Source organism: Urtica dioica, chromosome 10 (genome assembly GCF_054948205.1).
Source record: "Urtica dioica subsp. dioica isolate 48M chromosome 10, U.dioica_male_clone48M_v1_H2, whole genome shotgun sequence".
Lineage (NCBI taxonomy): Eukaryota > Viridiplantae > Streptophyta > Magnoliopsida > Rosales > Urticaceae > Urtica > Urtica dioica.
In genome coordinates this window covers 18,714,865-18,730,841 of record NC_142765.1, presented here as the reverse complement: position 1 = coordinate 18,730,841, position 15,977 = coordinate 18,714,865, and the positions used below count along the sequence as shown (strand labels likewise).

Genomic DNA, 15,977 nt, shown 5'->3' with positions numbered 1-15,977 from the left:
ATAAAAACATTGCAACAAAAATAAACCTCATGAATAGTCATTTTTTTTAAGTTTACATCAAAATTATCAACAAGATCAATGTTCACAAATGTTTCTTGAGAACGTTATTCGTGTTGACATCAATCTTTGTAAGCGGTCAGTGCCTCCATCATTTCGGATTTCAAGCTCTGCCTTCGATCGTCAATGATGCGACCCGAGCTACTGAACGCAGAATCAGACAAAACCGTTGAAACTGGCATCGAATGTACATCTCGAGCCATCTTGGACAATATTGGAAACATGTTTTCGTGTTGCCTCCACCTACCAGCAAGTTGAGGTCGTCTTGGTTCATAGAGGAGAATTGTTGAGAGTTGTATAATGTGATCTCGTCGTGTTCAGACATCCTTAAGAGGTTACGGGATGTGGTGACAATCTTGGTGATGAAGTTCCGCCTCGAGAAAAATGAGCTATATCTCGAAATATTCTTGTACTTGTTGAGACATTTCGGGGTGGACTCGGCTCGGGTGGACTCGGAGTTTGTCTTTGATAAAATCTAATAAATAAGTAAAACTCTTCCACGACCATAATTTGACCATGTGCCATGAAATCTTGTCCATTATGACATTTTAAATTTTGTAAAAATGTAAGATAACCTCCAAATTTCATTCGGGGGTCTAGAATGCATTCAAAGCCATATAAGTAAGAAATCTTTAAAGTTCCCCAATATTAAAAAAAAGTTAAGAAATATTGGTTGATATATTGATAAAAAAAAGTTCTCCTATATTGGGAATATGGTTGAAATATTGTAAAAATGTTTGCAATCTGAAGATGTTTGGCAATTCTTGTAACATTATGTAGTGCTAAATAAGATGTAGGTGAGTAAATGGCAGACAATGCACATGTTTCTGCATAAAAAAAGTTAAGAAAATGAGTAAAACACTTAGTCACTACGATGTCGTCTTCGGTTATGTTATTGTCTCCATTCATGTTCACATATTCACTAATAATCTCTACATATCTATCGGCCAAGAATGTATTCAACATTATTAATGTTGAGTTCCACATAATCATATTATCGGTGTAGAAGTTCCTCTCATCAAGACTGTAAAATAAAAATGTCTTTTGAGTTCGTCTACTCTTTGGGTTGAACTGTTTATCCAAGTTATGGTTTCTCTAATCTTAGTAATACATTCGTCAAAATGTACAAACCGAGTTTTAACTATAAGGTCTATGATATGGGTAGCACATTTTTGATGTAAAAGGGAGCCTTGATTGGGTATCTTTCGTAAAGCTCTAATCATGGCGTCGTTTTTTGTGGCATTGTCAAGAGTTATGAAAATTATTCTCTCACGTATGTTCCATTCTTCTATAACATCTAGAAGGATTCCTAAGATGGCATATGTTGTGTGACTACCCTCTATTCTCGTAAAGGCTATGATCCATTTGTTTAAGTTCCAATACTCATCTATGTTATGAACTACAACACTCATATAGTCCATTTTGGCATTTCTCGACAACATTTGTTGATCTTACCACATTTGTTGCGTTGACTTTTTTTCCTTCGTCATCGTTGATCTCCATGAAGTATTTTCCACATTTCAGAATGTGAATTTTTTCCTTTGGTTGTGGAGGTTGAGGATCTTGATGTGGAGGGGGTGGAGGAGGTAACTGCGTTGAGGTGGTGGAAGAGATGATTGGTGTTGAAATCTACGAAGTTGTTCTTGATATACCATGAAAGCGTCTTCGTATGGATATTGTTGTGAGCTAGAAGGATTTTGATGTTGTTGTGTAAAATATTGTGGTTGATGTGGAGGAGGTGGTGGATGTGGTTATTGCGTAAAATATTGTTGTTGTCGTGGAACATAAGGAGAGACCGAGGCGAATTGGGATAATTCTAGAAGGATACTTGGAGGTTGGTATGAAAATGTTGGATCAGGAACGTGATGATATTTGGTGTTTTCATAATTGGGAAATTGAGAAAGTTTTAACCAATTTTGTGGATATTATTGTGGTGGAGTGGGTTGTTGAACTTCTTCATATTACTCATCTTTTTCTTGTGCTTGTGATGATGTGAGAGTACGACTAGAACTTAGACGTGATTCACGTGAACTTCGACGAGAACTTTGGTGACATAATGATTCGCCAGACATGATATGTATTTATAAAATATATTTTGTAATATTGATTGAAGTTTATAATATAAATTATAGTTACAACTATAATATATATTTTTATGACTTAAGACTATATAAAATAAATAAATAATATTGATAATATTGTGTAAAGAATGTTTGTAGAAACTAGAGAGAATGTTTGTGTTGGTATGTTGTGAAAATTGAAACCAAATGCTAAGTATTTATAGTGTGGGATTATGGAGGGGATGAAAGTGTAAAAATTTGTTGCATTTCCGAGCTCAAACGGTAATAAACAGCTAATTTTTTTCACCCTTTGATGCTAGCAACAGTACAATTAATGAACGGCTGAGATTAAATTTTGGAAAAATTGAATTGAATTGTGTCTAACGGTACCAAACATGCCTGCCATTTCCGCCATGTCTCGAAAGCGTTATGGAATTCGGCACTTCCGTTAGGTAAATTTAAGCAACGGTCATGGCACTTCCGTTAACTTCTGTTGTCATTGCTCAGGATGAGTATTATATATGTCTCGTATTTTTTGTATTCATATCCATCTATAAAGGTGAAATCATGATCGATCAATAAAGACACGTCGTAGCAGTGAAAAGTATTTTATATTAATGTTGATTTTCTTTTAGCGCATAGTCCGAAAAAATTCAAGGGAAATTTTGGTGACTACTTATACAAAGTTTTTGAACAAAATGGTCAACAAAATATGCAAATATATATATATATATATATATATATATATATATATATATACACACACACATATAATTAGGGCTGTTAATTTGTAAGTTTTATGTTGATTTTTTTTAGAATATGCAACGGGGTTGTCAACAATAAGCGACATATATAGGTATGGAATCCTTCTATTGGAAATGTTTATGGGGAAAGTGACATTTAAAGACGAGTTCCACTTGACCAGCTTTGCTTCTATGGCATTGTCTGGCTGCATAACTTAGATAGTTGACAATTCTTCTTTGCGACAAAGTTGACGACGAAGAAGAAGGAAAAGAATCGAGTCTTGGCAACGATGATCGGGATCAAGTTGTGCGTGAGTGTTACTACGCCGGATAAGGGATATTACTTCTCAGGGTCTTAGACCATCTCCAATGGTGATGCATTTTGCATCAACATTTAGAGATTTCACTCCAATCATGATCTATAATTTGATGCATTCTCTATATTTGCATCTTATTTTAATAGTGGCGATCCAAATATAGATCACCAGTATTCATAGATATATAAACTTTTTTTAATATTAAAACTTTTAATAATTCTATTATTGACCCTATTTGAATTTGTAGTTACAATTTTGTCCCTAATGTATATATTTTAATAAAACTGTTTAAATTATTGAATATATATATATATATATATATATATATATATATATATATTCTAAAATACTTCAACTTAAATACAACTTATACATTAACAAAAAAAAAAATACTACAATTAACCAACAATACTACATAGATAATTGAAATAAATATAACAAAGGCATTAAAAAAAAAAATTTTAAAAAAGTACTACAATCAAACCACTACATTCATGTGTTTTTATACATAAAAGTAAATCACATATACAAAATTGGTGATGTGAAAAGAATAATTATTTGGGAAAATTTGTTAAATATAAAATTATTATAGGTTTCAAATTGTAATTTTAAGAAAATTCAAATGGAAAATAATATACCTAGAATATTCTTCAAAGAGATGTAAAATAGACATGGGTTGGAGTGAAAAACACTTTTCACTGATGCAAAAATGCATTTTAGATCAAAATTTTACATCATGATTGAAGATGCTCTTAGTGGCTAGAAATCAATTCACCGATGCCTTTGGATCACAAGGCATGTGAAAAAAAGGGCCATGGTAAAGGGCTATATGGCCTTTGGGAGAATTTTTGCAAAGAAATTTGTTATCTGAATGAACTATGAATGTTTTGCCCTAAAATCCTATTCAATGGGGGACTGGGACAAGAGCTGTAATTCCTGTTGAGCACACAAAAAGATGAGATTTGCAAATATAACAGCAATAGTAGAACTTCTTACACACGAGATTAAATAGGAGTTTAACCTATACATTGTTATAGAATATTATAATGTTATATGATAAATTCACACTATCTCACTACATCCAGGTGAAAATTCATAACACTATACTTCCGTATTAAACCAAAGATGAAAAATTGGTCTAAATATATATATATATATATAACATAATTTAACCGGTTAAAATTAATCAGAAAGTTAACTCAAACGATTTAAGGTGGTGTTTGGTTAACTTTTCCAAATTTGTTTTCTGTTTTCTGATTCTAAATTCTAGAAAACGGTTTTAGAAAAACTGTTTGGTTATAAATTCAGAAAACAGATTTAGAATCATGTTTCTGTTTTCTTTGAAATTTGTTTAGAAAACAGAAAACAATGAAAAGTTGTTTTCTATTTTATCTCTATACAATTGAATAGAAAACATAACCAAACAACATTTAAAATATTCTGAAACGTAATTCTAAATCTGTTTTTTAAATTTAAAAATTAGAATCAGAAAACAGAATTTAAAAACAGAAAACGAGTTTAGAAAACTAAACCAAACGGCCCCTAAATCTCCGCTAAATGGGAGTTTAATAAAGGGAAAAAAAAAATAAGAAACAATATGGAGCTAAAATCAGTTAACTCACTTGGAAACCCCCCTCCCAAATGAGAAAATGGACTCAAGTCACCCCAAAAGCAGAAGGAAAAATATATAAAAATAATAAACTTCCTTATTCATTTTTAATTAAAAGTTAAAACACACCACATTTATGCAGGCTCAAAACAGAGAAATCACAATTGGCTATTTATTAAAAGTTGGTACATAGGGGTCAACATTCATTTCCAGAATTTAGTTCCGGACCCTTCTTTTTCTTTTAACTGTTTCTCTTTTTCCCTCCAAATTGAGTAAATGAGTCACGGAACAGTAAAACAAGATAAAAATGAATAATATATAATCAGCAAAACCAACCCTGCCTGAACATGAAATGAATGAGCTCAGAGTAAGTAGTAGTGTAGTACCGTATCAAAACAAAGACTAACACCTATAACCAGGCCTTGATTTTAATGCATATACATATACCTATATATATATAGTTCTGGCACTACAATCATCACCATCATCATCCGTAAATAAATGTTTGTGCAGTCATGGCATTGTCACGTACATTCATTCATGAATCACGATAAACAAACAAATAAAAAAAAAAGAAACCAATCCCAGCAATGCCACATCACTATCATACACATTGCAGTTGTATAACTGTAAAATAAACACCACATGTTTTCGACCTATAATAATCATTGGTTTGTGAAACCCTCTTCAATTCACTTGTGCCTATCCTATCCATCAGAATCATCATACAGTAATGGCACATATTAAAAACTGTATTATTAACTTACCATTCTTGTGTGACCTAACCAAACCCAGGCTATCACTCTTTGTTTGAATATGTCAAATGGCGATTCAAACGGTAACTTCTCAAAGTAATGTGAAACCTCATTATTGAAAGGGTTTTGTCAGAATAGACGGAATGATAGTCCTCCTATGAAAATAATTAGATTCAAATTTGAAAATCTTTCTCAAGCAACTACATAGTTTTTCAAAAGCTATGTTGCTTGGTAGTTTTTTTTACACTCAAGTGTGTCTGACCATCAAAACACCTTTTTTCCTTCTCAAATCAACCTTGACTTTAACGAAGTATAAAAATTACAAATTTAATCAAATTCTATACCAAGGAATGTGATTGGATTTTCTGCTAGTAAATAAATAGCAATTAAGAGGAAGGATAGAATGGTATAATACCAAATGGGTATTATCATAATGGATTAAAACAATCTAATTTTATTTTAACTAATAAAATTATGTTCATATTTAATTAAAACAGAACTGTATGTAACACAAAGACAGTAACTTTATCAGTGATAATTAAAACAAAAAATTAGCTACGTAAACCACCTAAACTATAGGAATTGTAAATTAGCCAACTTTTGGTAAATACTTTGTAAATAGCCAACTTGCATACGTGGCAGTCTATTAACTACCTAAAATATATGTTTGGTTGTGTTAAATAAGGCTTTTATTAATCTGTTAATAAGTTTACTTGGCTATTTACAAGAAATTAACCAAATGTGGGCTATATCTCAATCCACTATATCCGTGTGGCTATATAACTTAATAACCCTAATTAAAATAGTCTATAAGCTTAGAGCAGATAAAAATAAAAAAAAAATAAAAAAAAATAAAAAAATAAATAAAAAAAAAAATCAGCTCAGTAATAAGTACTCAATTAGCAACACCAATGGTTAAACTATGTTCTTGTACAAAACAAAAGTGTAGTTTTTAGCTTCTTCTTTCTTGTTAAAATTCTCTACATCAGTAAAATATATGGAATAGCTCTTCATGTATTTTTGTTCTATTTGGGGATCATCATCATCATCAATATAAGGAAAATCAATCTGCTCTTTGTACAGTGGTTTTAAACAAGAGGATGTAAAACTTTTGGTCCATGGAAAAGTAAAGAAACCCACCCACAGAGTGTGTCACAAACGACCCAAAACTCGTCCCTACAATGCAGTGCCACGCTGGCCCATATATCCCATCAAACTCCTGCACAATTTTCAAACCCCACAAAATTCACTCTCCGCACCAACAAACAATGATTCTTAATAACAGACGCAAGAAGAAAAAAAAAATTAATATGGCTCTTTTAATCGGTCCCCAAACTAGCAGAAAGAATATTTCAACTTCCAATTAGTTTTGTTCTTGGACTTTAAAATCCTATTGTTATTGCATTAAGTTTCCAGGACCAGGCTGTGCTGAAAACTCTCCGCATTAAAGCTATATGAAGAAGAAGAAGAAAAAAAAAAATGAAAATCTGAAGGAAATTTTGAGTAAACATTGTTATTCTGTTCATTTTGGACCAGGCTGTAAATTTTACTTCATTTTCAATGTTCCAAACACCACAAAGGGACAATTGATGAAAAAAAAAAACTCGACCTTAATCACACACTAATCACATGAAGTAAACTTCAGTAAACCACCGCAAGTTAAAAAAAAATAAAAAATAAAAAGATAAGAAAAAGGTTTACCTTCTTGAGAGTAGAAGCGAGAGTTTTGGAAGTGAATTTCTCAGCACTGTCATGGACTTTCCGAGCGAGCTCAACGGCGTGGATCTGCATGAACGGAGGCATATCCGCCGACACAACCTTCACTCCGTTTCCGGCGAACACGTCAGCAAGCTCCACCTCCTGGCGGGCCCCACCCACAGACCTCCTCCTTCCGTTTATACCCACGGACAAAGAAGACACCGAGCTTCTAAGAGCCCCGAATTTGTTCTTTCTCTTATTCTCCTCTTCTTCTTCCTCGAAACCCTTCTTCTTCGAGCAAGCGACTTTGTCTTTTCTTTCTTCCTTTTCTCGCCTGGACTTGTCCGATGAAAACCCCACCAAGGAGTAGAAGGCTTTCTGGGAGATGGGCTTCTGAATCTGACACGAGTCGAAGGATTTCGAGAGCTGTTTGTGGTTGGGTATGGGTAAGGGATCTGGGTTTTTGGGTCTTGTTAATTGTGGTGGTTGTTTTCTTAGACTAGAGGCTTCCATGGAAGCCGATTTCTTGGAGTCCGTGCCAGCTAAAGTGCGCCGCTGTGTGGTGATACGGTGAGCCATAGATGGTGGCGATAGAAAATGTATGCACGTATACGTGTATATAGAGTCGAGAAAGTTATGTAACTCTGATTCTGATATAGTATTTTAGCGATGGGGGTTTCTGTGAGTGGGGTCCACTGAATTGCGAATTGGCGATTCTTCTGTTTTTGGATTGGTTTGGTGGCGTGAGATCTGTGGCGTGTGATTAGATCTAACATGCGCTTGATGCGGAGGATAACAAGGGGCGTTGTGTTTGTTTGTGTTCTTGTGTTTGCTTTTTTGACTGTTGACTTGAATAATCCACTTCTTCTTCTTTTTTGTCCTTTTTTGTTTTGGAGATGCATACATTTATGTGTGACGACCCTTGCGGAGAACATGGTCATAATAAGTATAAGTATGACTATGAATATGTTTATATGCCCAACTGTATTAAGGAAAGAATAATTTTGAGGGAAAAAAAAGGGTGATTGGGGGTGAAAAGTGGAAGAACTATGTTGATAGAAATTTGGGTCTTTAATAATTGACAACTCATTTAATTGAAAGAAAGAAACTGATTGGAATTTGGTTAAGTCATTCAATAAGGTTGAAGACTGATCGAATCCGTGTACCGACAGATGTGATTAATACCGTAATTATACCTTTGCTATGTGTTTTTACAAAAAAAGGGTAAACAGCAGTAAATTGATAAAATTGAGAGTTTCTGAACAACTAATTCATGATTTATATTTTAGTCTCAATTAATTTTAACTATCTGACAAATTGTTGCAGACTAATAATTGAACGATATTTATTATTCTTATATTAATTCATGTCGTCTTATAAATATAATACAAATTAGACAATAATTCAAGGAAGATTTATAGAACCTTGCACAAAAAGGACTAATAATTCATTTGCCCCGAAGTTTGACAGATACAGAAAAAAGGGGGTAAACAAATTTCCCCCAATTGGTTGGTACTTTGGTAGTAAACTTAAAATAGTAAAATAATTAATTAAATAATTACAAGGAATCAATATACGATTCTGTTAGCCTTCGTACCGCGTCGACTTTTTACTATATTTATTTGTGAAGACAAAACTATCACCAAGGTAGCAACAAAAGATTTGTTACTCCTTTTTCCAAACTTCTCACTGGTAGAAAAGTTACATGTAGACCCAGAAAGCTCTCTCTTTCTCCATCTAATTTTCAAATCTCAAATTCTTTTTTTTCTCTCGCACACCAAGCACACAAATGGTGACACACCATAAAATGGTCCCCACAGTTATTCAACTCTATTTCACAAGTGACACATCTTTAAAATAGTGAAGCATGTTGAAAATGATTACACGCGAAATAAATCTTTAAGCATGAACCGACATGGGTAAAATAGACAAGTCATAGTAGAGAAGATTTTTTTTTTTTTTGGGTGTTTGATTGGGCGGTTTAGTAGAGTTGCTATCATAAAAGACACAGCCGAAATATTAGAATGCTCTCAGACAATACAAGAATAGAATAGAATTAACACACATGAGGCATAAAAATTCTTACAGAACAAACAACACGCACGACCTAAGAAAACAACTGCTTGATTGAGCATTAGAGCTTTTACCTCGACCCGTGTTTGAGAAGTTAGCCTCGAAACCGCCATTGTTTCCCGTTCGAGTCTTGGTGAATTAATTCCAAGGGCTCGGAAACCGTGAATCCCTAAAAGTAGAAGTTCCACCAGATGCCACGGGAGATGGTGATGAAGCGACGTAATTGGTTCCCGAAACGGAGGATGTGGGCATATTTGCAGCGTGGCCCGAGGGAGTGAAGCGCGATGGACTTCCCGTGGCCCCGAGACTCGTTCGAGAAACGGGATGAAGACCCTGCACGTTTTGTATCACCCAAAATTAAATTCCCAAATTATAGCAAATCCGTTGAAATCTTTGGGGTCGGAGTACTTACAATAATTAGCTAAGGGGTGATTTTGAAATAATTAGTAATATTTTATATTATAAGTAGGAGTTAGAAGAAATAATCATTTGAGGAGGATAAATACATTGGCGGGAAATTAGAGTGTGGACTGTGGAGAAGAAAAAGAACTTTGGTTTTTAAGGAGAGTTACAAATCTCTCAAGATACCCCATTATCTAGTATTTCATATCAGTATTACACAAATATTAAAGGTTCTTAAAAGAATCATAAATCCCAATAGTTGAGTCAAATAATGTGTCGATGTCCCCTAATTGAATTCAATATTTTTCTCAACTCTGGGTTAATAGGAATTCCTTTAAGCCTTACAAAGCACCGACTCATAATAACAGGGCTTCAGAAAAGTGTAAAATCTTTTTTTTCTGATTGATTCGCCCTTGTATGATTGGCTAAATCAAATAATCCATGTAGTTATTTTTACCAATTCCTATTCTAAAATCATTTGCACCAACTGAAAACACAATTCTCTTAGCACTACTGATCAGCGTGACTTTCTCAAGTAGGGGGTAATAGATAACTATATACCAAACCCGTGATAGTTTATTTAAATTATGTGTCTGTATCCCCTAATAAATTTCGCTATCTTCTTAACTTCTAATTCTTACAAAGAACAGACTCTCAGAAAAGTGTTATCTTTGATCATGTGGTTAATTCGCCTTGCATTATAAGCACAAAGGTATCAAAATCTATTCTGAAATCCTTTGCACCGGCTCAAAGCCCCATACTCTTAGACTCTACCGATCAGCATGGCTTTCTCAAGCAAGGATAGGTAATAGATAACTGATACGAAACAAAATCATCCAATCCAAACCAACCATGAATTACCGATAGATAACTCTTTTAGGTCGCATAACTAGATGATCTAAACACAAAAATCTAAAGCCAAAGCGAGAATAGCGATACCGTGTTGTGCTGAAGATACGATGGCCGTCTGATAGGAGACTCCGAGGAAGGCGACATGCTGTTCATCCGGAATATCTGGCGAGAATGAAGGTTGTGGTTCGAAAGAGCGTCGCCTTCGTTCCCTTCTGCATCGGCGGAGCTCAGATTAGGCTCCGCACCCGTCCTCGGAGTCAAATTCCGGGTCATTGACACAGAATCATTGTTGACATCCACTTGGAGCTGGGCTTGAGGACGATTGGAAACTAGTTGCGTTGAGTTTCGCCGCTTCAATTCCTCCTCTGCATTCAAAACCTGGAAATACGGTCACAAATCAAAGCAGCGATTGAGATTAAACAAAATGGGATTGTAAAGAATTCAGAAGGGAAATTACCTGCTTCAACAACTGAACCAAACCATGTTTCTTGTCATTCAGTACTTTTAATCTTTCTTCAACTTCGTTCTTCCTTTTCACTTTCTCGATGTCCAATTCCTCTTTCTTAACCACCTAGCCGAAAAGGAAATTCATGAACACAACAAACATACGACCGAAATGCTTACATGAGTTTGATCAAACAAAGAGCCATCGTTTCTTCAGACTCGGTGCTCATTGTTTATAGGATAAAATTGACTGATAAGCACAAGATAAACACATTCACAAATACCTCCGGATCGGGGTTAGCGAATCCCTCAATTGCCTGAGCCTCCACCACAACCGGCGGTTTCTCACCGTCATCGACGCGATCGAGAGCTCCGTCGAGCAATCCGGGCTTGCAATCAGCCGCGGAATCGGACACGACGATAGGTTTCTCCGTGATGACTTCGAATTTTAGATCTTCCTCGTCCTTCCTCTCTCCGGTCTGTTTTTTACAGCAATCGGCAGAGAATCCTTCGTTCGCTTCCGGTACTGTCTCAGATTCTAGTTTTATCCTCGGTGGCTCATCATGGTGATCGGAGACCGAGTTAGGCTTAGGGTTAGAGTCAGGCTCAGAGGAAGAAGAGGAATTGAGGCGAGAGAGAGCTCTAGAGCGACGAGCCAAGAGAATCTTGAAGTCTTTGAGAGAGATTTGACGCTTGGGTGGAAGCCAGCGCCGTGGGACGTCGGAGACCCGGTGAAGGTTTCCTCTGTACAGCGATATCGCCACCATTTTTGGAAGTTCGGTTCTCTGATTCCCCTGCTATTTTTTTAATTTTTCACTTTATGGTTAATATAATAAAACTCTTTTTATTTGGTTTTCGTGCATCATCAACACGAGTTTCTATTATTCTGCAAAAAAAATATATATATACATATATATATACATATATATATATATATATATAATTGAGAAAATAGCAGCATAAATACCCAAAGTTTTCGACTTGTAACACTTATATCCCCAATGTTTTAAATTCGTGGGCAAAATACCCAAGCTTACAAAATTGTGTCACCGTGAGTGTATTAGACGGTAATATCATACGTGGAACAAATAAACGGTGAGATTGTATTACAAAATATTAAAAACATTTATTTAATTAATAAATCAATTTTTTTTTCTCTCAGACGTATAACGAATAGAGATAAAATAAAAACGTTTGACCTAAATCCCTAAATCGAAGAAGATGGAAACGCAGGAATTCGAACCTTTGACCGAAGGAGAAGATGAAGCCGCCGGCTTTGAACTTCATGAAGAAGAGTACGCAGACAACGAAGATCATGAAGAACTGATGCACCCAAAGGAGTGGTGGTCTTCCGTGAATGAGGTCTGCATTGAGCAAGGTGGTGGCGGCGATGATTCCGATGGAGTAAGGTCTGGTAGTGACCTGGACAACCTGTGTAGCGATGATGAAGAGCAAACCACGAGGAAGAGCAGGCAAGAGTACAACCCTCGCTCAAATTCATCTCATTTCAAGTTTAAACTCGGTATGGAATTTCCTTCAATGGTTGACTTAAGGAGTGTACTGATCGAAGAGTTTATTAAGGTTGATCGACAGTACACATTTGTTTTCAATAACAAGACGAAGCTAAGAGCAAAATGTGGTACTATTGGTTGTCCATGGACCTTGTACGCTCGGATTAAGGGCCCGGATACAAATACAGTGCGAGTGAACACATTGGTAGATGATCACAATTGCGGCATAGTCTTTGACAATAGGCTCGTCACAAGCCAGTGGTTAGCCAAGCATTTTATTGAGCAATTTAGATTAAATCCACACATGGATTATAGTTGCTTCAAAGAGATGGTCTCATCATCAAAATACAGCAATGTCTCTAGATCAACGTTCTATAGGGCGAAAGATTATGTCAAGGATTTCTTGGAGGGATCCGTGAAGAGCCAATTTGCTATTCTCGACGACTATTGCAAACAACTCATAAGTACTAATCCAGGTAAACTGATTTTCTCTCTTTTTTTCTTTCAAAAAAACAGTTTCAATTATCAAATAGAGATAAAGTTGCACCAAACTGTTTCAATCAAATAGAGATAAAATTTCACAATTTAATTGTAATTGTTCATTGGTAGGGTCCACGGCACTGCTCAAAATCGATCTTATTGAGGGTAAGCGAGTCTTTGAGAGAGTGTATATTTGTCTGAAGGCGTGTAAAGATGGTTTTAACAAGGGCTGCCGACCTTTGCTTGGGTTTGATGGTTGCTTTCTCAAGGGATATTGTAAGGGCATGCTTTTGGCAGCTATAGGTGTTGATGCAAACAACTCCCAATTTCCTGTTGCTTATGCTGTTGTTGAGAAAGAGAACACCTCGAGTTGGTTGTGGTTTCTGCTTCTACTTCAAGAGGATCTTGGTGTCCATAACAGCACTGGCTTCACTATGATGTCTGACAGACAAAAGGGGTTAGAAAAGGCTATGGCAGAGGTTTTTCCAGGGGCTGAGCATCGGTTTTGTGTAAGGCATTTACATGCTAATTTCAAGAAGGATCATAGTGGCTTGATGTTGAAACAAATGTTGTGGGCATGTGCACGTGCCACGACTGAAACCGAGTTTAAGCAACGGATGCAAGAACTGAAAGATGAAGATGAGAAAGCCTATGAATGGCTGTCAAAGAGAGAACCGTCACAGTGGTCTAAGTCACAATTTAGAGTTCAAGCGAAGTGTGACATGCTTATAAACAATATCTGTGAAAGTTTTAACGCAGCCATACTGCCAGCAAGAGATAAGCCAATTGTGACGCTCCTGGAGAAGATTCGGTTCTGGTTAATGGTTCGATTTGCTCAGAAAAGGGAGGAAGTACACAAATGGGTTCGTCCAATTGGTAACAGGATCTTTACTATTATTGAAAACCACAAGAATGTAACAAAGCATTGTATGGCAACTAATGCCGGGAATGGAAAGTTTCAGGTAATAATCTCTTTGAAATCTGTTTGATTTAAAATTTGTTTTGATTTAAAATTTGTTTTGATTTGAAATTTGTTTTGATTTGATCTGGTTTTATTTAGGTCATGTTATTTGGGACTGAAAGCTTTGCAGTGGACTTGAGAACAAGAGTCTGTACGTGCCGACTCTTTCAGCTTACAGGAATACCTTGTCCACACGCTTTGGCGTGCATTTGGTCATCTGGTTTGGACCACTTCGACTTTATACATGACTGGTACAAGAAAGACGCATACATAGCTGCGTATTCTGGAATGATTGACCCGATGACCAGTCCTGACAAATGGCCAGACTGTGGTTTGAACCCAATTCTGCCTCCCACTGAGCAAATTTTACCAGGCCGTCCAAAGAAAAAGAGAAACAAGCAGAATGATGAGATACCACCGCGTGTTGGAACTGGCAACGGCACAAAAAAGAGTAGGAAGGGACAAGTAAATCGTTGCAGCAACTGCAAACAGAGTGGCCATTCTAAGCGAACTTGTGAAAACCAAACAGTTTCACAGGTATGATTATTGAATCTGAATTTATTTTATGGTCTATGTGTGTTTGTTACAATATATGATGTTATCTGAAACTAATTCTCTTTCTTTCACAGTTATCTCCTTCTAAAAAGAGAGGAAGACCACCGAAGTCCAATCCAACAACTGAAACAGTTAAAAGAAGTGCAAGGCGAAGAAAGCAACAAGAAAGAGAGGGAGCTCGGAATGCAGATGTTTAGGATGTGTTTTATGTAGACTTTAATGTCCCTGTTTTTTGGAACATTTGTTTCTGAATTTCCATTAATGCTTGGTAGACTTTAATGGTGCAATTGTCTTTCATAATTGGCCCTGTTTTTTGGTACATTTGTTTCTGAATTTCCATTAATGCTTGGTAGACTTTAATGGTGCAATTGTCTTGCATAATTGACCCTGTTTTTTGGTACAGTTTAATGGAAATTCTTATGGTACAAACTGACCTATTTTATTTCATTGCGAGATCAAAACAAAACTAACCAAACCAAAATACAAACCCTTACATTTAACAATTTCATTGAACTATAATCTTATATGACCATAACAATTTCATCACAAAAACTAACCAAACCAAAACTCAAACCCTTACATTTAACACTAACCAAAACAGAATTCAAACCAAACAATTGAGGTTACACAGATAACTTCACAAGTACAATAACACTGATCAACATTAGAAAACAAAAAAAAATACGTCCATTGCAACAGCTTTTATACTGATTCAGCTCCATACTCGTCCTTATAACTACTTCTTTTTCTTCAATGCACATCTTCAGAAATCTGATTTCCTCTTCGTACTCGTTCAATCGTCTTAGCAAACCAGGAATCACTTCTTTCGATCTCGCGCAAATTTCAGGGTCTATCCATTCAAAATGATTGCATCCACCCTCATACTGTTTAAACAAGACAAACATTTACACACTAATTTACAAATTTCGGACAAAAATTGCATCCACCCTCAAACTGTTTAAAACCCAAAACCGAGTTGAAACATAATCAAGAAACCACGTGCTTACCTGGGTCTTGTAGCAGCCCACAAATCTCCTTCCGGGATTCAGATTGGTCCATGAAGTCCTCTGAACCTCTTGAACTTCGCACAAGCATTTTTTTCCCTTTCTCGGTCCTGCAATTTGTGAACGACGTCGACTCAAGTTACAACGGCTTGTGGATGATGAGTTTTCAGCTTCCATTTGCCTAATTTCGGGGTTTCGATCAGGATAATGAAGAGAAGTAGATCGGCGATTTTTAGGTTTTCAATTTGGGGCTTTTTTCGTGGCTCTCGCATTTGCCATTTTAATTTTTTTGCATTTATAAGTTGTTTGTTGTTTTAATAGAACGAAAAAAATTGATTTATCAATTAAATAAATGTTTGTAATACAATCTCACCGTTTATTTGTTTCACGTCTGATATTACCGTCTAATACACTCACGGTGACACAATTTTGTAAGCTTGGGTATTTTGCCCACGC

The 15,977-nt window shown here is 35.8% G+C and overlaps 3 protein-coding genes across 3 annotated transcripts; 1 reads left to right on the top strand and 2 right to left on the bottom strand.

Annotated features, from left to right (window-relative positions):
• Window positions 1-6,440: 6,440 nt before the first annotated feature.
• On the bottom strand, window positions 6,441-8,378 carry LOC149383733 (uncharacterized). The gene is made up of 2 exons (XM_089629599.1): window positions 7,243-8,378; window positions 6,441-6,760 (listed from the first exon to the last, which is right to left on the bottom strand). Exons 1-2 carry the CDS (start codon window positions 7,816-7,818, stop codon window positions 6,605-6,607), a joined length of 732 nt encoding a protein of 243 aa, XP_089485725.1. The 5' UTR covers window positions 7,819-8,378; the 3' UTR covers window positions 6,441-6,604.
• Window positions 8,379-9,272: 894 nt separating this feature from the next.
• On the bottom strand, window positions 9,273-11,881 carry LOC149383732 (tRNA (Ile)-lysidine synthase). Its single transcript, XM_089629505.1, has 4 exons — window positions 11,295-11,881; window positions 11,024-11,137; window positions 10,654-10,944; window positions 9,273-9,645 (listed from the first exon to the last, which is right to left on the bottom strand). The coding sequence occupies exons 1-4, from the start codon at window positions 11,775-11,777 to the stop codon at window positions 9,451-9,453; spliced, it is 1,083 nt and encodes a 360-aa protein (XP_089485631.1). The 5' UTR covers window positions 11,778-11,881; the 3' UTR covers window positions 9,273-9,450.
• Window positions 11,882-12,231: 350 nt separating this feature from the next.
• Window positions 12,232-14,714, top strand: LOC149383731 (uncharacterized). Its single transcript, XM_089627899.1, has 4 exons — window positions 12,232-12,997; window positions 13,131-13,963; window positions 14,062-14,499; window positions 14,592-14,714. Exons 1-4 carry the CDS (start codon window positions 12,232-12,234, stop codon window positions 14,712-14,714), a joined length of 2,160 nt encoding a protein of 719 aa, XP_089484025.1.
• Window positions 14,715-15,977: the final 1,263 nt, after the last annotated feature.

Excerpts from the sequence above, each read along its gene's own strand:
- LOC149383733 (XM_089629599.1), bottom strand. The coding sequence starts at position 7,818 with ATGGCTCACCGTATCACCACACAGCGGCGCACTTTAGCTGGCACGGAC. Across the intron at positions 6,761-7,242 it reads TCGCTTCTACTCTCAAGAAG|GAGTTTGATGGGATATATGG; the intron begins GTAAACCTTTTT and ends AAAATTGTGCAG.
- LOC149383732 (XM_089629505.1), bottom strand. The coding sequence starts at position 11,777 with ATGGTGGCGATATCGCTGTACAGAGGAAACCTTCACCGGGTCTCCGAC. Across the intron at positions 11,138-11,294 it reads TCGCTAACCCCGATCCGGAG|GTGGTTAAGAAAGAGGAATT; the intron begins GTATTTGTGAAT and ends CTTTTCGGCTAG. Across the intron at positions 10,945-11,023 it reads TGGTTCAGTTGTTGAAGCAG|GTTTTGAATGCAGAGGAGGA; the intron begins GTAATTTCCCTT and ends CCGTATTTCCAG.
- LOC149383731 (XM_089627899.1), top strand. The coding sequence starts at position 12,232 with ATGGAAACGCAGGAATTCGAACCTTTGACCGAAGGAGAAGATGAAGCC. Across the intron at positions 12,998-13,130 it reads ACTCATAAGTACTAATCCAG|GGTCCACGGCACTGCTCAAA; the intron begins GTAAACTGATTT and ends GTTCATTGGTAG. Across the intron at positions 13,964-14,061 it reads CCGGGAATGGAAAGTTTCAG|GTCATGTTATTTGGGACTGA; the intron begins GTAATAATCTCT and ends GGTTTTATTTAG.